Here is a 24,259-nt window from a genome sequence, read left to right on the forward strand (position 1 = left end):
GTGCAAATATATGGCAAAATAGCAGATGAAAAGGCATCAGGCTATAAGTAAAAAAACCAGGTTATACACAAAATGAAGCAAAAGGCATTGTATTTTGTGAAATCCAAAGAATTACCAATCCTCAAAGCAGCTGAGAAAATTCACAAAAAGAAAAGAGTTCAAAAATAATATTTTATCTCTTAGAAGTGTCGAAAGCAATGGGCTACTCAGTGTTCATCAGTGAAGGTTTAACAAAATGTTATTTTTAGATAGACATTGGTACAGTATGTGTAAAAATGATGTTTTTCTTTCTTAAAAATATATTTGTTGCTGAAATGCATGTAACTGGTTCATGTTGTTCCAAAGCCTCTCTATTGACTCAGTGGGAATACAAGCTTTAGATAAGTAACAAGGACAGATTTTTGATGTCCTTGGCTGGAGTTGGATAGTAGGGTTGTGTATCTGGCTGTTGGTATCTTGCTTTGAATTACCTTTTTCTCCTTTCCTTCTGTTGCCTCTTAATTTGTGCCCACTTTAAGACTGTAAGCTTCTTGGAGCAGGAATCTATTTAGAATCATAGAGGCATGGTTTGCTTGGATTCAGGGAATGGCAAAAATTAGACATGTGCAACCAACAAGGAATGGGTGGTTGCCTATTCCTGGCCTTGAGGCAGATAATGGTATTTAATATCCACAAATTTTAAACCATTATCCCTCCCACTTTGTTTTATCAGCTTTGGTTTTTATTTGGCTTAAGAGCAACTGTTTGCTTTATTTCCTTGTAGAAGTAAGTTGCCTCCAGAAGAAATGGTTTGCTTTTCGGAAGAACCTTATGTGTGCCTGGCCCCGTTGCTGCTCTCTGCTCATGTGACACAACAGAGTGCATTACCTAGTTGTGGATTGTCCATGTGGATGTGCTGTCTGCAAAACTGATTTTCAGTCTTCTACATCATTGTTTGCCCTTTTGACTTAGAATAACATTGCTCAAATTTGAGCTTTGTCCATCATGTACAGCTTATACCAGGTACGGGCAAACTAAGGCCCGGGGGGCAGATGCGGCCCCCTAGGCACTTACCTCAGGCCCTCCTCATTTTTCCTGTCCTCTTGGCCTGCCGCATCCTTGCCAAAAAAGCGGGGAAAGAATGCTTGCAGCAGCTGAGGAAATGTGCCCAGCTGTCCTCTCTTCTGGCTGGGCCCTCAATGCGGGCCCAAAGCAAAAAGGTTTGTCCATGCTTATACAATTTGGCCATTGCTGTAGCAGCATATTAGTAAGGATTATCACTATTGCAAATTTTAGCCGTGTTTTAAGGTTTTGTTATAATAGATATGTGATCATATAGTGAACACTCATCTAGAGGTGTGTGAGGTTGTATCCTAGTCTAGTTGTGGGTTTTTTGTTTGGTGAGAACTTTTTCCATAGATATAAAGAAGCAGAAAACATTGCTTTGTTTGCAGAATAAAATCAGAAAGGTCTTTATGCTTTCCAATTTCAGTATCTAATTATGTATACTTGTTTCGACACCTTAAGAGGTATCTGATGCCTTAGCACATATGATCCACAGTAATTGCTAGGGTCCCATCATAAGACCCAAAGGTTTCCAACTTGTGAAGCCCCTAATAACCCTGACAAAAGCATAGAAATCACACTTCACCTAAATCCCATGATTCATGGCTTCCATATCAAAATTGGGCAAACACCTTGATGGCTTTTATGGTATGTAATTATAAATACACAATCTGGTAGCACCAAGATGGTTGCTGTAGCATTGTTATGATTCCTGCTGCTGTACAAAAGCTACTACTACTGCATTCAACCCCCCCCCCCCCGCCCCTGGCAGTTTTTGCCTCTGTATATATAAGTATTTCTTAATTAGGTGAAAAGGATTGAATAGTAAGAGTCCTTCTCTAAGATAACATGGCCACAGCTGTACAGTAGAGCATTTGTGGTCATTGTATATTTATTGTGTCACGATGTGGCTTGTAGGCAGCATGGATAATCTCTGTTCTCAAATAGATTGAAGTGGATTTTGTGGATTCAGTAACAACTTTCCTCCTATGTGTGTTCTGTGTCTCTGAAAATTCCCTAGAGAACTCAAGACGGAAAGGATGCATCATTGGAACTTGATTTTTTTTCTCCTCAGCTTGTTGGAAGAATGTGTCATGCTTGGGAAAATGAAAATAAATCAAAGAGAGCAGGGTAACAAGCAAATGCTTCTCATTAACAGTACTGGTAAAAGAGGTATCACCTAGAGCTGCCCACTATGATAGCCCCACCTGTTAGGAAATACTTATTTTTGTCTAAATTGGGGATATATTTGTATTTCTATTTCTGCATTCAGGAAGATTCTGCATCTTAAGATAATAAGATATGTCCATATTTTGTGTTATCAAAAATATAAAATATTTGTGAAACATAAATCTTGTCCATTTCTAATCATAACAACAATGTAAAATTAAACATCAGAACACTTAAGTCATCCACCAGCAAAACATCCCTTATTTCCACAAAAGATGTAGCTCATTTAGAAAACTCGGCAGCCTCATATGAGATTAAACACATAGATGTTAATCTATTAATATTTTATAAATACAGGAATAGATATGTTGGCATAACTGCCTGTCAAAGTGTGGAAGTGTTCAGATGAATGTTACTTTGGAATGCTGGGAAATTTGTCAGGTAGAAAGAGCACTGTAAAGAAATGGATGCTGGGAGGTAGGATGCTGGGATGTAAGGAGGTCGAGAAAACCCTAATATATTTTGCAAATACATTTTTAGCAATTACAATGTAATTGCTGTAGTCTGAGAATCAGCCTTTTTATGTCACTATAGGCTGATAATTGCTTAACTACTGGTTGTGAAATGACAATTATAAAGTGTAACTGTGAGGATGGGTACAAGCTATTGCAGGCTTTTCACAGTTCAAAGTGTGTGCGCATTTTGAAAGGAGATGGTGGTGGGGAGATTTGTGTTGATCATGGGATGGCTTGTGAAGATGACATTGTGGAGGTCTCCTAAGGTTGGATTTGGATATTATGATATACAAGTGTACTATGGGAAACTTGGGTGAAGATGGTTGAACAGCACACCATGGCTGTAGACATTGCCTCATTGTTCCCACTTACTGTAGGAATAGGTTAACATTGGGTTTGTGCAGAGCAGAAGGCTTAATTCAGTAAATTCAAACTTTTTGTAGAAAACCTACACATTGATTCAGCTTATGTTATGTTCATTTATTGTGTCAGAAGTGAATTGCGGGTACAGTTATAATGTATTTAAGAAAACACAAACAAAAAGTTTAAAACAGTATAATTTCTCCAGTGGTATGGGGTATAGACATCCTGTGATAATGTGGCATGTCTAATCAAGAGCCACATCCACTGTTTTGGCATGAGATGTATTCCACACTGGGCATGCATATTCAGAAGCAGAGTAGCAAAGCACAAGGGCAGATGTCTTCTCTGGTTATGATCCCCAAGTTGTGCCAGTTAGCTTTCATACGATGTTATTTCTAGCACTCACTTTTTGCTTGATATTCAAGCACTACTTCTTGTAAGTCAGAGCACTGTCCAGAGTAACTTCCAGGTACTTTGGGATATTGCAATGCTCCAGTAGGACTGCTTCCCAGGTAATCCTCAGAGCTCGTGATGCTTGCCTTTTCTTAAGATGAAAAGCACACGTCTGTGTTTTAGATGGATTAGGAATCAGCTGTTTTTCCCTGTAATAGGCAGTGAGAGCACCTAAATCTTTGGAGAGCTTCTGTTCAACCACTTCAAAGCTCCCTGCTTGAGCGTTGATGGCATGATTGTCAGCAATTGATGAAACTCTGTCCCTTCTGGCAGTGGCTGGTCATTTGTGTAAATATTAAACATTGATGGAGAAAGCATGCTCCCCTGGAGCAAGCCGTTCTTCTGTTCTTGCCATCTGCTTCCTGACCCTGGAACTCAACAAAAAAATTCCTGTTTTGTAGCAGATTTCCTATGAAGCGGATGAGAGTTTATGTTATAATTAGTAACTATAACATAACATGTGAAATGTAGGTAGTGTCTTGGTAGGTAACAAGCAGAAATGGCTTGTGCTATAGTGTCCTTATTAAGGGAAGTATCAATTCCATTCTATTCTGCTTTGTTCAGATCTTACCTAGAATAATGCCATAGATACTAATGTTTTAAAAGAGTATCAACCATCTGAAGCATATCCAGTGGAGGGCAACCAAGATAATCAAGAGTGTGGAAATTAAGCTCTGTGAGATCGGATATATTGAGCCTGAAGAAATGTTTGAAGAGCTGTTGTGTCAAATAAGTAGTCTCAGAGTATATGCCTTAAAGGTCCAAGTAATTATTTGAAAAAACTTTCTGAAAGTAAAAGCTGTTTAACAGAGGATTAGACTGACTTAGATGGTGGTAGCCTCTCCTTCCCTGTAGATTTTAAAATAAATGCTAGATTGCCATCTTTAAGGTATATTCAGTGACGTGTTGCTGAACTGACACCAGAACTGACTTCATCCCCTGGCAAAATATATAATTCTTTCACTTTCAAGTGCTGTGGGTGACCAATGTGATTTGAGAATGTTAATAAACAATTAAGTGTTAAATCCAGCCATGAGTCCCAATTAGCGTAGATCCACAGAAATGAGTAGGTTTTCGTAAACTGGCAGTAATACAAATCCCAATTAGTATGTAGGTCTAACCCAGTTGAGACTAGTAATTTCAGTTAGTGTTGTGATCGTCGGTGGGAATCATGGGAGCCTGTGGATCACATACAGCCCTTGGAGAGTTCCCATGTGCCCCCACCCCCAAGCCATTTTAGCAGATCATAAGCATTTCTAAGAAAAATTATTTACCTGAGTGAATACTTTTGTCACTTAATTTGATTTACGCTTCCTCTGGGGGGATTGGTTCATCATATGGGGGTATCGGTGGACTGATCCATGGGCCTGGATGTTCATAATTCACATGAGTGACACCTGCCTTTTTACATGCCATTTGTATTACTGTAATCCTCTCCAGCAAATTATACACAGATTGTTAAAGAATGCTGCTCACAACTGTTACAACAGCTCCGATGGCTGACAGCTTTCCCCCCTAAGCACAGTTCAAAGAGCTGATAAAGACAGATATAAACTTGTATGGCTCAGGTCCATACTATCTGATGGATTGTTGTCTTAGTGTATGGACCTGTCTCTTAGATCCGGTGGAGTGGGCGGCTCTCCATTCTATCATTCTCACAGACAGCTATTGGGAAACAAAGCAGAAGAGGGTCTTCTTTTTCATGGGCGTTGTTACACTTCTTAACTCCTTCTTTTAGGGAGGTTAGTCTGACGCCTTCTTTGTCATCCATTTTAGGCAGATGTCTATTCCAGCAGACTTTGGGGAACTGACTGTTTTTAGCTACATGTAGTTTTACTGGGAAGCCAAGGTCAGGTATAAATAAAGTGACAGGCAAGCAGACAGGTAAACAGATTTTTAGAAAGTTGGAGAAGTTGCCTAATGCATTTTTTCTGACAAGCCAAAATAATTATATCTTTGCTCAAATTTGTGCTCTCCTGCCTGCCCTGACTCCGCCTTTCTTTGTCTTTTTGAAACATTATTTTCATAAGAAATCCCCTCTCCTGTAAATTAGGATGGCAGTAACAAATTCCACATTATGTTTGCATGGTGTAATTTGACCCGCAGAAAATTCCCAGCATGCTGTGCTTAACTAGCCTGCTGCTTGTTATCCAGCTTGTCCTGGCTGTTGCTGTGTTGTTGATCCTTGTGATGTTCTTTATCACATGACTTTTGCCTCCTAGCTAAAGAGCTTCTATGCGACAGTAACCACTTTTGGAACAAGAAAGCAAAAGAGACAAAAGAGCTCTTGTGGGAGCAGGATCTCAACCTAGCCAAAGGCTGAGCTTGGTTTAAGAGTTATTCAGAGATAATGTTCTTCCAGGTGCTCTTATCACTTGCATATTGAGATCATTTTTATTTGTATTAACGTAATAGATAAATTATCTGTCTTTCAGCAGGTTCCCAGGCTATATGACAAAAAGTTAAAATTCCAGAAAAACAATTTACCAGCTCTTTGGTGGCTATTTATTTATTTCACAGTTTTCTATACCGAGCTTCTCAACCTCATTGAGGTTCTCTTCGTTTTTGCTGTCATGAAATATTCTGCCCTATGGAAGCCACTTGACTAAACAATCTCCAAATGCTGAGAATGAACATGGCTATTTCTTGTGAAGCTTAAGAGTTATATTATTTTACCTGTACTGTGTAGAATCCTTATTTCGTTACCTGAAGCACAGGTCTGTAGAGAGGTAGTCCAATTCTCAAACCATTAATAATGCAAAGACTCTTAATTTGAAATTTGAAAGACTATTACCCCTCTTCCCAAGTATTTCCCATGATTGGGTTCACATTTCTGTTCTTTATGTCTGTTTTAAATTTTGCACCAGCAAGTGTACATGACTAAAAAAAGCATATATTTGAAAATATACACACATTAATTATGTCAATGAGATAAATGTATCCATTTAGAAAAATATAGAAAAAATATATTTGGAATGGTACATTCTGATATAGACATGAATCTCCAATGAGAAAAGAAAGATAATGGGAAATACAATAGCAGTTCAAGAAGTACAATGGAAAAACAACCTGTAGATTTGTACGTCCCTACTCTTGGCGAAGAAGGGTTTGCTTTGTTGTCTGTCCTCGTGTTATAGTACGTAGTAAATATTCTACAGGTACCAGCTCCTGTCTGATGTTGGAAGTTAAGCAAGGACAACACTGAGATGTGCTTGGATGAGAAATTGGCATTGGATATCAGGTGCTATAGGCTATCCATGTTAAAATCCATTATCCTGTATTATTTTGATATGTTTATACTCATTTCGAGGCACATTTTTAAATGTGTAAACTGCCTTGAGTTCCTCTGAGAAGAGAGGGCAGTCTAGAAATAAAGTTTTGTTATTATTATTATTATTATTATTATTACTATCAAAGAATGGAACTGGGAAACCCACCTTAGAGTATTTCTTATCTAAGAAAACCATATGGAATTCATGGAGTTGTACAGGCAAATTGAAGGAACATGAAGTTAGTTTGTGGTTAGTTGATGACTGGTGATGTGTCGGGACTGTTAATATAATGTACTTTATATGCATCTCCTCCATACTTTACTGTTTAAAAGGGGGATTTGTAGCCTTGGGGCTGCATGCAACCCCCAGTTTGTTTTTCCTGTGTTTGATTTCCCGGGACCACTCTTTTCAGGCAGAAAGAGCAATTTGCCTAAAGAGCTCAGAGTCCTACTGTACTGTGTAAGATAACAAAAATACTAGTGATTTTGGCCAGGTCACCTAATGTGTCTCATGGCTAAGTGGGACTTTGGAATTGGAATGCCATAGTCCTGACCCAACAAACCAGCCACTATACCAAACATGTGGTATTTCTTCCTTAACAGGTGATATTTCCTTTTTTAATTGTTGTTTTGTACAGACTCTTTCTTTCTCCTTTCTCCAGGGTATCAACATGAAGAGAATACGGTTTCGTCTGTAGAGTATATATCTTCTTCCTCCCACTTGAACTGAACCAGTTTCTTCATTCCTCTGTTCCTGTACAGAAAAGGAAATGTATTGCTCCTGGAGAAGGTAAATGTATTTTCTATGAAAGTGTGGGCATAAGGTGGGCTATAGCCCTCACCCATTACCAGTACTTATTGTTGGAACTGTCTTTTCCCATCTCTGCAAAGTATAAATTTTCCAGGTGGGAAGGATATTGTTTGTTAGCAGGATGCTTTAATTTGTTAACTTTAGCCCTCGGAATAGTATTTTGAATGTCAAGGCTGCATATTGTGCTATGTAGCCCTTGAAGGATTTACCATATATATTTGAGTATAAACTGATCTGAATATAAGCCGAGGCACCTAATTTTAGCACAAAAATCTGGAAAAACTTATTTACTTGAGTATAAGCTGAGGGTGGGAAATGCAGCAGCTACTGGTAAATTTCAAAATAAAAAATAGATACCAATAAAATTACATTAATTGAGGCATCAGTAGGTTAAATGTTGTTAATAGTTACATAAAACTGTAATTTAAGATAAGACTGTCCAACTCTGATTAAACCATTATTCTAACCGTCTTCAATGTGCTTACATATCCTTCCAATAATAATAAAGAGAGTGAAATAATAATAATAGAGTAAAATAATAAATATAATAGTAACAATAATAATAAAGTTAAATTATAAATGTAACAACAACAACAGAGTAAAATAATAAATAACCTTGACTTTAGTATAAGCTATGAGGGGCTTTTTCAGCCTAAAAAAGAGCTGAAAAACTAGGCTTATACTCAAGTATATACAGTACATGAGTTTGGATGATCATCACTTCATCCTCTTAGATGTTTCTCTTTGACAGTACAAAATTGAAGAGACCACTGATCTGATAGAAAGCAGCATACTCTGGTCATTTGACAGTAGTAGAAGTGTTGAATGAGTGGGAACATATTTGTATCTGTGGATTTTTAATTAATTCCCTTCTACTTTATTCCTTTTTTTTTTTTACTGAGAAAGCAACTGTCAACAGCATATCTGGTAGTTTTGTTCATGCAGAACATTGTTGTTTAACCTTAAGAGTATTTCTAAATACCTATCTGTGTATGTCAATTGCGTTATTAAGTGCTTGTGTATGGTTCCTGGGGAAACAACTCTTTTCACATTTGTATATTTGTACAGCAGTGGTTTGTAAGGAAAAGCTGTTATTCATGAAGCACTACTGCCATTGTACACAAATGAAGCAATACTTAACCCGCCTGAAAATATGACATTCTGAAGAATGGTTATAAACAGTCTATGCACTTAGTGATGTGATGCTTCCTTAATAATTCTATTCCTCCTTTCAAATGTATGCTTCCTTTTTCTTATTAAAATTTTATATTTTAAATTTTAATGAAAAACTACACAACGGTTACCTATTTTATAATTCTCTTTAGGGGAAACACAAATAGCTTTCAAAGAAGTAGCCATGTTAGTTTTTCTCAGTATAATAATAAAGAAGGAAAGGAGTGGGGAAAAACGTGGCAGGATCTTTAAGACTATTCCCACCCCCAAATCCGCTTTCATGGATGCAAACTGATGCAGTGGTACTAAGGCATAACACATAAAGCTTATTTATACAGTTGTAGGATAGACCCAGAAAGATACAAATCATTATCCTTGCCCTAAATTTTCAAGGTATGAAAGGTCACATAGGTTTTCGGAGCTTTACAGTGGTCATTCAGTAGAACTTGCTCAATTATAACTCCTTATTGGTCTTTTGAAGCAGAAAAGCGTTTTGTGATAGTTTAGTTTAAAGCAGGAGTGGGGAATGTGTATCTATCTACCTCAATATTTTTGGATGTAGCATTCATGATCGTTAGTATAACGGTTACTAAAGGATGAGAGATGATAACATCTAAATGGCAACATGTTCCCCCATTTGCTGTCTTAAAGGCTAACAGATAGATCGAGATCTCATGCCATCATACATTTGTTTCGATTCCAAAGGCTCTTACATTTGAGTAATATGTTTATTGGATAGGATCTCTTCAAATACAGCATTACATTGAAATACTTTCCAGATAGATTCTTATGTGTTTGTTTTTTTCTCCTCCGTGAACTTGTGTTTTACAGAAGTAATTTAAATCTCAAAATTGATGATAATGAAAATACAGAAGAAAGAAAAACAGGTTGGTAACTCTCTCCTTTTTACAACAAATTGGTGCTTACACTCTTTGTACAATGTGGCTCATCAGTCCAGCTCTATTATCTCTGTTTAGAATTATAGAGATTGGATTGTTTGATACGTGGTGATTGAGGCTTCCTATTTACTCTTTTTGGCCATAGAATTTCTAGTGCTCATTGTATGAATTACTTAATTACGTCTAATTGTGGGATGGGAATTGTGCAGCCCTCCAAAAATTCAGTTCTTGTGGGTTTTTTCGGGCTATATGGCCATGTTCTAGAGGCATTTCTCCTGACGTTTCGCCTGCATCTATGGCAGGCTTCCTCAGAGGTCTGACTCCGGCCATGAAAGCCTTCGACAATACATTGAACACCTCCAAAAATTGCTGAACTGTAATATACAGCATTCTTCACTATGATTTTTTTTTCTTCCTGCCTAGGGCTTCTGGGAATTAAAGTACAAATTTGGAATATTATACAAATTTTGAACTACATGGTCTAAGATAATTATAATGCAATTCAATTTCTTAAGAGTTATTGCAGTATAAATAGTGAACCATAAATACAAAACCCAGGAAAACAAATTGGAGCTTAAAGCAGCCTTTTTATGGCCTTTAGGCATGTTGAACTAGTTCACTGTTTATCACTTGCTGGCATGGTCTTTGGCTGACTTATTTATATTTCCTTCATGGCCATGTTGCCTGAAGGTGACGGGAAATGTAGTTCAAAAAACAGTGTGGGGGAATTGGAGAAGATGAATCAGAAATGTTAATTTAACCAGAAGGAGCTAGTTGTCCAAAGCAGATTGTATTTTCAAGATAAATGAAGATCTTTAGTTTTTTAAAAAAATGAATTTTGGTTCTGTTGTGTCATAGAATAAGAGGGACATTAAAAAGGAATTGCAGACAGTCCTTGAGTTACAAACACCCAACTTAACTCATAGTTAAGAACAGGTGTGAGATAACAGGAAGTGAAAGAAACCTACCCCTTAGAATGGAAATTCACTCCTGAATAGAACTATTATGGTAAAAAGGTGTCTCCACTGAAGCTTTATCACCAATCCTTGTTTCCACCACAAGCCAAATTTTTCAAAATCCAATTATCACAGGGACAGAAAGTAAGGTGAAATCTTCTGAACAGGGGCACAGGCAACAAAACAAACTTCCTTATGGTCTCCAAAGCTACACTTTGGAGTTACACTTTAAAAATGTATCTGTTCAGAACTACATATAAATTCAACTTAAGAACAAACCTACAAAACCTATCTTGTTCGTAACTTGGGGACTGCCTGTACCAAATTTGGTTTTGATCATGCAACTCTCAGCTAGCTGGAGTAACCTGGTGAGTTTGCCTAACAGTTTTATACTGTGTCCATTTATTTGGGAGTAAATCTCCTTGAACTTAATGGGGCATACTTCTGAATTAGATGCATGTTCAATTGGAACTGTTAGAGATTGAGCGATGAATGAAGTAGCTGCTATCTGGTTCTGATTTTACTTTTCTTATCAACTGAGCAGGTAGCCCTTGGCAAGTAGTTCCCTTGGCAATTATGAGTTCCCTCTCAGTTTTCAATTTCAAAACATCAATCTTAAATATTGGAACAATAATGCATTCTCCTTAAAAGTTGTCATGACTATTATGGCAAGAAAATAGTAAAGTGGTGCTCAACTTTATTAACTTACACCACACAATTGACGTTCATTTTTCTAAACTCAAATATAATCAGTTCCTTAAAAGACACAAAATGCTTCAGTCTGTTGATGGTTTTAGACAGAATCCCCTGTCCTTTCTCTATACATATGGATCTGCTGTTCTTTTTGATATATGAGTGCACACCAATTAATTATGCCTGAGAGATTATTGAAGCATCCATTTTATTTTCCGCATAGGCACACGACATACCTGACTGTGGCCTCAGCGATAAAAAGAAGTCTGCTTACATATATTAAAGGTTCTGTTCCTTGGCTGAAATGTGTTTGGAAGCAAAGCATAAACCAATATAGTCTGTATTGATTTGTGCTCTGTCCTCCTTGTAATGGGAAATTTGAGAGTGGAATAAATCTGCCTTTCTGGGTTTCCTTTGAAACAAAGTTTGAAGCAACATTAACCAACTGTTCATTTCTCTAATGGGGTTTAATCACAGAGGAACTACAAGAAACAAATTTAGTTCATGCTTTTCCACTCACTGATCCTGCTTCTAAGGTTACCACTTTCATTGTAGGTTTCACCATACCCCAACTCTTTATATCCACAGAGCAGAATACATTTAACCATTTCATAACAAGCCAACTTTTGTTTGTTCTTTTACAAACTGTTGTTGGCTAGTTTAGTCTTTTTATTCTGGCTGCTTCAATTTGCAGGTTGTGCAATTTTGTCCTTTTACAAGCTCTGTTACTTGAAATGTCAATGTTTGTGTGTGTGTGTGTGTGTGTGTGTGGTGGTGGGGGGGTGAAAATCTATAAGATTAGTTTACATCTCAGTTGCACAGCAGGATAAATAGCTATGTGAGATACAAGGCATTTGAGTCTGTTTATATATGTTTCAGGAGATCCCAAAATTTGTGTCATATACCTCTATGTCACCCCATTCTCTTAAAAGATGCAGCTTTAGAGACACAATTTAGAATTCATTGCAATTTGCATTCAGTTAAATAAAGTAGAATCTGATATAATGTGAATTTTTTTCCTGTAACAAGAATAGAAAACTTACTTATTATCTTGCTCATTTTCCTCTATTTTGGGCAAAATCTACCAATTTTGGAAACTATTTTTTTAAAATTGAGATTATGTCTTGTCCTTATCTGTAAACTTCAGAATGTGTGTATATGGATATAAAGATACAGATGCTGAGGCGGTTCTATAGCAAATGATACATTTGCATACGAGTCCACAAATATAGAGGCTATACACAAACACAGCATTGATTTTGATGTCAGTCTGGCTAGTATAAAGTGAGAAATTTCCAGTAAATTATTTATTTACTTCATTTATATCCCACCCTTCTCACCCCGAAAGGGACTCAAAGTGGCCTTACAAAATAGGCAGGAATTTGATGTTATTAACGAATATGCAATAAAATAAATATTAAATAAATATTAAAACAAAGAAGACCAGGAGATTGGTATATTTCTCTCTCTTTGTGCTGGATAGGACAGATTCATTTGGAAAGGGTTGGGATCTTGTTTGTGGTCTTGGAAATACCTATAATCAGCCAATAGTCTCATGATTCCCTAGCCCTTTTTGCTCTGTATGAAATTATTGCCTTTTTTCTGACCTGGAAATTGTGACAGAAGTAAAATTGATTTCCCACTGGGCTTCAGTGACACATGGGAGCAGTTAATGTTATGGCTGCTTCTGGATACTTCCAAAGCCAACCGTGATTTGATTTTTTTGTCTGTTGCCTTCTATACATGCCAGAGAATATAGCCATGAAGTAAGAGTTTTATTTCTTTTACCCATCCAACTCAAATTGCCCTTGTTTGAAAGAGGGGCATAATAAATACCATATTTCCAAGGGGAAAAAGCAGTACATCTCAAGATGCTGGAAAAATAGTGTTTAATTAACTAATAGAAGCCCATCTTTCCAGTATCTCAAGATGCATCTTTTTCTTTCATGGATTTTGTTGGATGATCTTTATATTCTCTTTTTGAGAAAACTAGTCAAAATAGTTTTTGTATTAAAGATGCTTGAAGAATTTGATCTTTGCTATTTTTTTAAGGGACTTAACCCACCCATCTCATATAATGTATTGGATGTATATTTCCAGCACATTCCATTTCTTTTTGAATGACAATCAGATCAGGATCCTTATGCAGTGGTCAACTATATGAGGAATTTGGCATTCCCTATGCATGTAGACAGCAAAAGGAGATGACCAAAGCAGGAGGCAGGCTCCTGGCGCCTGTTATCTTGAAAGCCTTGGTCACAGGAGTCCTAGGAGCCAGTGCAATATGGGAGATATAGTCTGGACAGTTCCCTGTACTGCAGTTTTTTTGCTTTTTAAGCCGTCACTGACTTTTTCTTATTCATTGTCGCCACCATCCTCCATTTTTTACTGCCAATAGAGATGTGGGATTTTGACCTCCATACTATCATCTTTGCTTGTTGTGTCTCCAAAAAGAATGTCCTTGAACTGGAAAAGGTGCAGAAAGGGGCAACCTAAATGATAAAAAAGCAGTAACTCCTCACCTATGAGAATGAGGGAGTGGAGAGAGGACTAGCAATTTGTTGTGTTTTATATTTACAACACCCACAATTTTGCTCTGACCTTGTACAGTTCCTTGTTGTAAATTTTGTTTGGGAGTGAAACTGTTCTTTATTTTATTTTTATTTTTCTGAAAGAGATGTTCAGTTGAATGTTGTTGACTTGATGTAAGATGTACTTGAACGAATTTCAAAGACTTGTGCTGCAAGTAAGGTAGTATTACACAGAGGAGTCATTGTCCCCCCACTCTGTCCTTCATAGTATTTGACTCTCCTGAAAGGTTTTTGTTTCCACATCTACCTGTCTTTTTTCATTGAGCAAAGAGGCATTCTTGTTTCACTGGTTTTTCCTCAGTTGTTGATTAACTTGAGAACTCTAGCTTTGAGGAGGGGTTAGGAAAAAAGGAAGAGCAAAATGTGTTCTTTCTTTGGAACAGAAAAAAAAATATTCTGGAGGCATTGAAATAATAAGGAAGACTGGGTTGCTGTAAGTATTTTGGGCTGTATGGCTATATTCCAGAAGCATTCTCTCCTGACATTTTGCCTGCACCTATGATGGCATCCTCAGAGATTATGAGGTCTGTGAATAAGGAAGACTGACCTCTAGCTTTGGAACTGTGGCAGAAATGCCTCTATAGATTGTAGATACAGCACCAAGCCAACATAACATGCAAGGACAAGAATGGGAATGCTTTATACCACTCAGAAGTATTAGACTGTATTTTCGCCATAGTGTAATTCTTCATAATATACCAGCAAATACTAAAAATATAGAAATTTTGAAATTCAAATTATAGCTTGCAAAGCTAACTTATGTAAATAGCATGACTAGAATTGAGCATACATTTTTCTTAACAAGAAATAGCTGCATTGGGTCCCCCATCTACATCACAGTTATATGGTGCTAGTTTTTTTCTGTTAAAAAATCCCACCTGGAGCTATCGCCTGCTCCTGATGCTACAGTACATTTCACACTTAGTTATTTTGGAAGTTTAAATGCCAAACTTTAATGAAACTGGGAAGGCAAGATTTATTTTAAAAAAGCAGCAAAATAGTTACACAGAGTTTATAAAAAAAATTTTGGAGGATTGCCACTCTGATAATCCCACAGCCAATGACCACTTCTCATTGGAAAAAGTGACCTGTCAAATCTCTGCAGTTGCATTATCAAGGAAACAGAAAGACAGCAATGCAGAGAGCATTTGCTTAACCTTCCTTTGTGGCCGAGAGAGTATGACTTGCCCAGCATTTCCATGGAATTCCATGGCTGAGTGGGAATTACAACTTTGGTCTCCAGACTTGTAGTTCAGTTCTCAAACTACTACACCAAGTTGGCTTTCCACTCTCTCAATACACATTCTCCCTGTGTGTGAGAGAGGTTTTTGGTGTTTTTGTATGTTTTAATCTCTCTTGATTTTAATGATTTGTAAAGACCTCGAGACCCATTATAGGGAGAGGTTTGGATGTAAATAATGAAACAACAACTTCCTTCATATGAATGTAAGGAAATCTGAAGTGTGTACATATAGTCATGTTAACAGTTCTGTTGCATATTTGTATATCCCTTTCAATAGAGTTCTTTGGAATCTAGGGCATAGACCTTTACAGTTTGATGTTATATGATGTTGCCTTATCTTTATTACACCATAATGAGACATTAATTTAATAGTACCTAGAGAGAAAACGGTATGACTCCCCAGAATTATTTATTTAGGTTGACACCCCTTCTTTCCTCCGGAATAGGACTGGAGGTGGCAAAATTACTCCTGCTATAAAGTCCTTCATGGGATATAATATGTGGGTATGAAGCTGGAATGTTCACATTAGTTTTTGGATTGATTATATTTTAGTAGCCTCTTTTTAAAAGTATTTTCAGAGTCTTCCCAGGGAGCACCGTGGAAACTGCAAATACACAAACAGTTTAAAAGAAAGTAGGTCATGGATTTGAGGCCTACCAACCTTGACAGCTTGCCTTTAAAGTGCAGCACTCTCACTGTGTTCATGGCAGCTCTTGGTGAAGTAGATATAGTTTCTGCTCCTCTTACCTGCTGTGGTTGTACTTGAATTCCCACTAGGTTTATCTGGGATGTGCAGTGCTAGAACTAGTACAGTTTTTGTAACTTTGTACTTCACACAAATGATAATTCTGATTGACATTTCTATTCTTGTGTTCCTTCCAAAGCAGTGTCACAAGGACAACAAATCTTTGTTTTATTGTAATGAATACAAATACTGGCAAAGATTCTACCTCACAGACATAGTTAAGTACTTACCATATCCTGATCCAATCCCCAAAATCTACCTTAACAATCAGCAATCACATTGAATGATGGGGGTCTGGTCTGCTGGCTTTTAGTGAGCAGCAGGATGAGATTTCCAGTGATGTACTGTGCAACAATCAGAAGCAGTAACCGTGTTTCCTTGTCCCACTGCAGTTGATTGGTGAGACGCCATTCACTATCTGTTAACATCCAGTCTACCTTTCATACCTGGCCACTGCTTTCATATACTTAGGTAGCTTAATTGCATCCAATACATTTGGATCTAGATTGCTCATTCTGTGAATCGGAGGACTGCTCCTTTTCATGGGAGACACCAATGAAGCAGAGGTTCCCCTCCCATATAGGGAGATTTGATTATTTCTCTTTCTCATTGCACTTTCTGTAATAATCTCTTCTGCTGCTTCAGAAAGTCTTCTAGGGCATCTTTTCAGAAGGTACAGTGGACTGCATGGAAAAGGAGATATCACATTCCCCAGTCCCTTCTTCCAACATAAGCAGAACTTGTGCTAAATGTTGCTTAAGTTATGGCTCAATTAAAATAAGAAGACTGGAGTGATGGATGGGCTGCCCACTCCACATTACCTATACAGAAGCTGACAGCACTACTGCCAGTGGAATCTCTTTAACGTTGGTGATGGGATAGCATCTGTCATGATACGTGAGGACAGCAGGCCAGTCTGGAGAGTGCAGGGCAAGTTGTGTGGCATATAGTTTCTGCCCTTCAATGGAAGGAAACAATTCAGAGGAGAAGCTCAGGAAGATAAGACAGGAGGGCTGTGATTCCCCGAATCATCTGTTTCCTCGAGGAATTTTCCTCACTGTCCTTAATAATGGGGATAGCCCTGAGGATATTTTTGTCAGCAGCACATGCTAGTTTTGGGCTATAGAGATTGCTTTGCTGCAACCTTTGATTCAGATTTATTGAAAATGGGATAGTTAGAATTATTTATTGATGAAACATTTTAAGACAGTAAACTGTGGTGCCTGTGCCCATTATTTTAGCTAAGATTTAATATCTGGAACAGGTGACAAATTCCTCATAAGTCAAATTTAAAACATTGCAATTATTGAACAGGATGCCAGCTATATATAGCAAAATATTACTGTAATACATAGTTCTAGTTGGTGTTAAGAACTATAAATGTAAACAATTATATATTTATTGTATTATTATTATCATTATCATTATAATCCCAACATTTTAAATTGTTCTTTCCAGTAGGGAACCTAATCTGTCAGATCTGAAAAGACTACAAAGCAAATAAGCACTAAAGAATCATTATAATTATTGTGTTTAAATATGGATAGAGATGCAACAAATGTAAGCTGTTAGCATTTTTGGCTTGAACCAATTCTTATAAAATGATCCCCCTTGCCTCTTACTTAGATGTGTGCATATTTGCAATAGCCAAAACATAGGCTGAAACAAGTATATGCTCCTAAAAATGTATTCAGTTTTTTTTTAAAAAAAACTACACACATATACTTTTAATTGAAATGGTAGTCCTACTATACATTTGATCATGCAGTCAATTTTTTACATTTTCATAACATTTTATATGTTTTTTTAAAAAATGCAAAACCATTTTAAAATAGAAATATTTAGAAACTGAACTAACAGTTTTGGATGAAATCATGTGTATACACAAATATACACACATACCTTTGAATATACAGGACTTCCTTCTGAGAAGGCCTGATCAGACATTTGTTCTCTTACAACAATATACACATACACAAATTAGCTAAAGAAATAACATTACCCATGTCAAAAAGAACTAGCAAATCAATATGAACAAAAACATCACTGTAGTTATATACATAGAGAAGCACAGGATAATTCACAGAACCAACAGATAAACATGTTCTATACAAGAATATGGCTTATAATGTTGGTTTATTTATTCCTCCTACTTCTACTGTTAAAATTGAGTTGTATTTTAGAAACAAGTATATTTGAAGGCTTTTTTCTATTACAAAAGTGGAGTACATTAACCAATGTTTCATTAATTGCTTATTTCAAAAGCTGTTCTATACTTGAACATTTATGACCATTAATTGTGATAATTAAGACCATTAACTCTGAGATTGTTGCTAAAACACTTGTATCTCATTCCCTGTGGTTATTCCAGTCTCATATAAATGGTGTAAAAATTATGTTCATTTTTAAGGTTTGTGCAGGGTTTAAATTCATTGTTTCCATTTTGTAATTGTGGGATCAAGCCACCTATTGTTTCTCATTTGTAAATCAAATATACTGTAAATGTAAACAGAAGAAGAATACAGTGGCTGTTTCAAGTAACTATAAAACAGCAAGTTTATTTCTTGTCATGAGTATTTTCTTCAGACTGTTACTTAGCTTTGGAAATTATATCTCCAAAATGTATGTATAAGGCTCTGATATCCTATACATATTTGCAGTCACATATTAAATCCTTTAACAGCAGTGGTAGATGTGTTAGTGTGGCATTGGTTTAATCTTCCCAAACAAGAAAACTAGTACTATCTTGTTTATTAAATTTAGACCCTTCTCATGGTTAAATGCATAGGGTTATCTATTTTATCTTACAAATCCTGCCTAATATATAATATTTAACACATACTGCAGTATTGGTACATGCTCTTTTGTTTTTCATGTAATTTGATTAGCTTTGTACCATATTAGGAGGTTTGAATTGATGGGGAAATGACAGCTACGTATTGGAGAGAGGTATTGTTTACCAGTGTCCTTCTTCACTTTCTTTTGGCCTGATATCTATATTTATCAACTTTCTGATTGATGGAATTGTGGTAGGAGAAGACTGCTGGCAACACCGTGCGTATGTTTTGGGAAATACAGTATTTCTGGTCCAGAAAAAAAAAAATCTAAATGTTGGAAGAAGTAACATGGTAGACATCCTAGGATCTCTGTTGACTCTGAAATAATTGTAGATTTACAGACTGAATAAATCTATTTAAGTATTCTGATTTTTCCAGATAATATGTATGCATTAGCTTACATTCAAACGTTATGCAAGCCAGACAAACCACTCTTCTTTATTATCTAAGAAAACTAACCAATTCATAATAACAAGATACATGCATGTGTACATATATGACAGTACTTTCTGTTCTCTCTTTGTAGCTGCCGCATTTTGAAGTGCTGAGTCATTCCCCAATGTCTGATGCCTCTATCACGTTCGAATGCAAGCCACAATCTCTGTTTGCTGACAACACAGATGAGGATGATTTGCATGACCTGGTGACAATTTCTGACTTGGCCAGCGTGAGCCTGGCTCAAAAGGACCAGCAGGATGTGGTACCTGTGGAGATACCCAATGAGATTCTGCAGACCATGGTGACTTCCCATAATGGGATGGAGGATATTGGGGGTGGGTGTATTGGGGTAAAGAAGAAACGTAAAAAAAAAGAACTGGGTCAGCAAGAGCCTGGTGGTGAAAAAGAAGCAAAACCAAAGAGAAAGAGAGAACCTAAGGAACCAAAAGAACCCAAAAAGCCCAAGGAGCCTAAAAAGCCCAAGGAGCCCAAACAAGAGGGGGCCAAGAAACCCAGGAAGCCACGGGAGTCCAAAGTCCCAAAGGAGCCTAAAGAGAAGAAGAGCAACTTAGAGTCCCCTCCCAAAGCCAAGCCCAAGAAGACCAGGTTGGTAATCCTCAATGCTCATTTTTGCTTGGCCATTTGCTTCCTTGTATGTCAGTCACATAGTTTTGCTTTGTTGTTGGACATTTCTGAAAAAGTAATATTGTGGTAATATTAGATAAGGAACCACCTCCAAATAGCATTGAATAGAATACCTTTGAACGAAATCATACTGTTGTATATGTTAAATCCAAATGATAGATTCCTTTCCTAAAGCTTTTCTCTGAATTTAATTATGTATAGGGGAATATCCCAATCATAAGTAAGAAATAATTTTGTTCTGTTGCAGAATAGAGTCAGTTTGCTGGTTTGAGACAGAGATTATTTGACTTTTGGAAATATTTCTAGTATCCTTGTTCTTTAGATTTTGTAGAGGTCTGCCATATGAAAAGTACATTTGTATTTGGAGTTTCACTGAATTTGTAGTTATTTATAGGGTTAATAATTAAATTTATCAATCTCCTATATCTGTGGAAATGTGGAAACATGTTTGGGTATTTTGAGATAGAATTGAACGAAATTCCACATTTTCTGTTTGAAATTACATCATATACAGTAATTGTGGCATGGGAGCTCATTTCCCTTGATCTCATACATAGCCACCATGGGAAAGTTCTACAGAATTGATCAGGGCCATATTGTAATTTTTTTTATCATTACTATTATACATCAAGTAATTTAAGCTATATTTCACAGGAAGGAACCCATCTCTGACATTTCTTTGTCTAAGAAAACCCTATGAACTTCATGGGGTCTCCATAAGTTTACAGGTGACTTGAAGGCACATACACTCACTCTGGAGCTACATGAGTTTGCCATAATCAGAAGCATTTCTCTGAATAAAAATGTCAAGTTTGAGTTGCAATTTGCTACCATTCTTGCTTCTTGATTTAAATGTGATTTAAACGAACCAATGGATGATTGTGATGCATAACATGAATAGTTGAAGCATGCTTTCTGTGGAAACCTTTTTTTACAAGAATCTCTAAATATATCATGAGATCAGATTTTTTAAAATACTAAACATTTAATTGTGGGATGGAAAAGTGTTTGAGCAGATATGAAAACTCCAAAGGCATGCAAGTTGCTCACTTTTATCCATGGTAGAGTCAGGAATAGAAAACAGTTCTCTGCTCTTTGTTGGAGGCCCCAACCTGGCAAACGGCTAATAATTATTCTTTTACCACATTTTGTTATTATGTTTAATTCCTATGTTCTGTGTATATTGTTTTATATGCTTTGATGTTTTATTTTAATGTTATGTTGTTATTTTAATGCAATTTGTATTGTTATATTGTAATTCTTCTTCGGGCTTGGCCCCATGTAAGCTGCTCCGAGTCCCCATTGGGGAGATGGTGGCGGGGTACAAATAAAGATTATTATTATTATTACTACTACTACTATTATTATTGTGGTGTTAACATGGTGGAAGACAAGCACAGGCCTTGGAGTTCTTTTGTGTTATTGCCTGATTTCATTCCTTTAATTAATAAGCTGTCCTGCAGGGAAAAATCCATCTCTCTTGAGTGGGATTCTCTTCAACTGGGCAGAGGTGTGTACCTAGTGGCATAGCTGTATTTTATTTACTTTAAAAATTCAGGTGCAAAGCCTATGCTAAATACTAGAAATTACAGTTTGGTCTGGTTAGTTTGGTTTTATGTTGTGTTTTATAAATTTCTTATCAAGTTCAGGAAAGAGCAGATCAGGAATCATATATTGCAGCCATCTCCAGCTGTATTGAATCACAGCTACCATAATTCCAGGGCAGAATTGAAAAGTCAGGTTTATATACTGCATATGGTCTTTAAAGAAGAAGGAGCGTCTATATATGTTAAATAAATGAATCAGAAGGTACATTTTTATCTATTTTACAAAGGTGGGCAACAGGAACAGCAACTTTAAAGGGACATTGTTTGAAAGTAATGTTCATTTAAGTGGAATGATGATAATGAAGGAATAAATACAAAAAAGGGAAGTAAAATTTTAAAACTGTGAATGAATCTTGATTACAGTTGTCGTTGTCACGTGCTGTGTTATTTCCCGTGGCCATGTAGACGGACCGTCGGGCAAGCCATTATTTTGTGTGATTCCACTCTCAGAAACTCAGATTCAAGCCAACTGGCTGGTTCATGATATGTTTTGATGACTGGATAGCTAAGGAATGTTCGTTCATTCTAACCTGGCAGGGGAAAACCTGCATGCAAATGCAATAATTGCTGCAAATTCTCTAAGCAGTTGCTAATCGTGGCATAATCTCTTCTAAATTATTTCTAATCACAGTTAACTCCAACATTCATGAATGGAATAGTTGTTAATTGTGACTGAAAAATTAATGCCTAGGGAATTGGTAATAGAGTGCATTTTCAGGGCTTCGGATTGAATCGCAGGCATGCATTCAGGTCACATATGCCCTGAAAAGCTGCTTGGGTGGTTGTTTTTAATATAACCTTCAAATAAGAGCAATTTCTCATGAAAATGAGACACAAAGACCTAGTATAAACAAATATTAAAACAAAAAAGTAAGATAAACCTTTCCAGATGAAAGATGGGAAATACTGAGTGAGGAGCAATATTCTAAAAATCAGTTATCTGTTTTGTCTGTGAATATTTTGTTCCTGCTTTTGATATAAACTATGCAATAATGAGACCAGACACTAAAAGCTGGATTAATTAAGGGTTATTTAAGTTGTTTAGATCTGAAAGAAGCAAGAGCAGGGAGCTACCTGATATGGTCTACTTGAGGCCAAGTGTCTACCTAGGCTACTTCTTTGGCCTTCCTTTAGGTGAAGCCTTGAGGGTAATCCAATAGTTGGATTGCTTCCTGGCCAATCATGTACTGGAAGGTAAATTCAAGGTATTCTCACCAATGTTCTAGGACCTTATAAGTGAGAGCAAATCACCCCAGGTCAGCTGCAAAGATATTCCTTTGCTACCTCACAGGCCACAGGAACTGTACAGATATTCCAGAACTCACTGGCAACCTCTCAGAGGGTGCCAGTATGTACATTGGTGTCTCATATTCTGCCCCCACTACCTGCTACAGAGAAGGGACAGGTATCTACTTAGTCCGTTTTCACAACCACGATAATCAATAAGGTGCTCAACCACTTGCTAGTCTCACCACAGGAACTGTGCAGATATTCCAGAAGATCAAATTTCCTTCTTCTGATAAATGAATGGCATCCACCATCTGAAGAGCTTTGACCAATGAAATTGAATATTAGGATGAAAAGCTATTTTAAGGAAATAATATTAAAATCTTAATATCATCTAATTAGCATTAAATGAAACAGTGTTTATGATTAAGTTGAAAAAAGCCTTTGTTTGGAATTTCAATGTGAGAAACAGTGTAGGACATGGCTTTTCTCTGGTTGTGTACTTGTTCATTATTTTATAGTGGTGGAAACAGAACAAATGCATGATTTTCATATTCATAAGGTAGTGCTTTCTTTAGCGCTGGCTTTGCTTAAGTATTCTAGGGCTTTTAATCAACTCCATGGATTATAACAAAAAAGCTATTTAAATTTCTCGTAAGTAGAGTGTCCTAAATGAATCTCACTGAATATTATGTATCTCCAATTGATCTCAGATCAAGGAGGAATTAAAGTAAAGGAAAATATAATTAGAGGCACTTAGTTTGGTCATGTCCATCATACATAGATGTTAAAGAATGAAATTATAGCTTTAATTTACAAAAACCCCATCTAGATGTTAAATTCAGCAAGCCTTGAGGGATCTGGATAATGCTAGCAAACCTACTGTTCCCCTAGACCTGCTTTGTATGCTAATGTTATCACAGTTGCCTTGGGCTCTGTTAATAGAATACACACTTACACAGCGCTGTAGATGTCCTTTAAATTGCACAATCTGTATTACAATATTTGAGTATAAGTCAGGCACAGAGATGTCACAGGCATATTGAATGGTGTCATTTGACATGTTCTCCATCCTTTACTGCATAGAATGACTGTGTAGGGTTATTGTTTGCACTATTAAAATGAACCTATATATTAGTTTTCTTGTTGTGTACCTTCAAAACATTTTTGACATATGGCATTCCTAAAAAGGACATATCACAAGGTTTTCTCAGTAAGATTAATTCAGAGATAGGTTTTGGTTATAGGGAGCATAAAACTCCCATGCTAAAACAGCTTTGCTGGCTATTGGTTCATTTTCAAGTACAATTCAAAGTGCAGGTTATGACCTATAAAGTCCTATATGGCTTACTTCAATGCTGTCTGAAAAGGCAATTACTTCCTATATGAGCCTGCCCTTGTTTCTCTCAGTCCTACACAATCACTTGAATGTTTGGTCAGAAAACTGCTCCCAGATTATGGAACTATTTTCTGAGGGAGGCCTGCTCTCATTTTGCTGGCAGGCAAAGACCTCCTTAGTTAAACTTGCCTTAAACTTTTAAGTTGTTGGATTAGTGAAATGGATGTGCTGGTTCTTA

At 36.8% G+C, this 24,259-nt stretch overlaps 1 protein-coding gene across 4 annotated transcripts in view; it reads left to right on the forward strand.

The window, feature by feature from the left end:
- CHD6 (chromodomain helicase DNA binding protein 6) overlaps positions 1 to 24,259 on the forward strand; it is a 122,883-nt gene that overhangs the window by 41,282 nt on the left and 57,342 nt on the right. For 3 of the 4 annotated variants that reach the window (XM_060772383.2, XM_067468134.1, XM_060772384.2), the window contains exons 2-4: positions 7,479 to 7,606; positions 9,632 to 9,687; positions 19,292 to 19,809. In XM_060772383.2, coding sequence (XP_060628366.2) covers positions 9,655 to 9,687; positions 19,292 to 19,809 — 551 coding nt within the window. In that variant the 5' untranslated portion in view covers positions 7,479 to 7,606; positions 9,632 to 9,654. The remainder of the gene's footprint in view (positions 1 to 7,478; positions 7,607 to 9,631; positions 9,688 to 19,291; positions 19,810 to 24,259) is intronic. The other variant, XM_060772379.2, reaches the window with a different exon arrangement.

Source organism: Anolis sagrei, chromosome 4, assembly GCF_037176765.1.
Source record: "Anolis sagrei isolate rAnoSag1 chromosome 4, rAnoSag1.mat, whole genome shotgun sequence".
NCBI lineage: Eukaryota > Metazoa > Chordata > Lepidosauria > Squamata > Dactyloidae > Anolis > Anolis sagrei.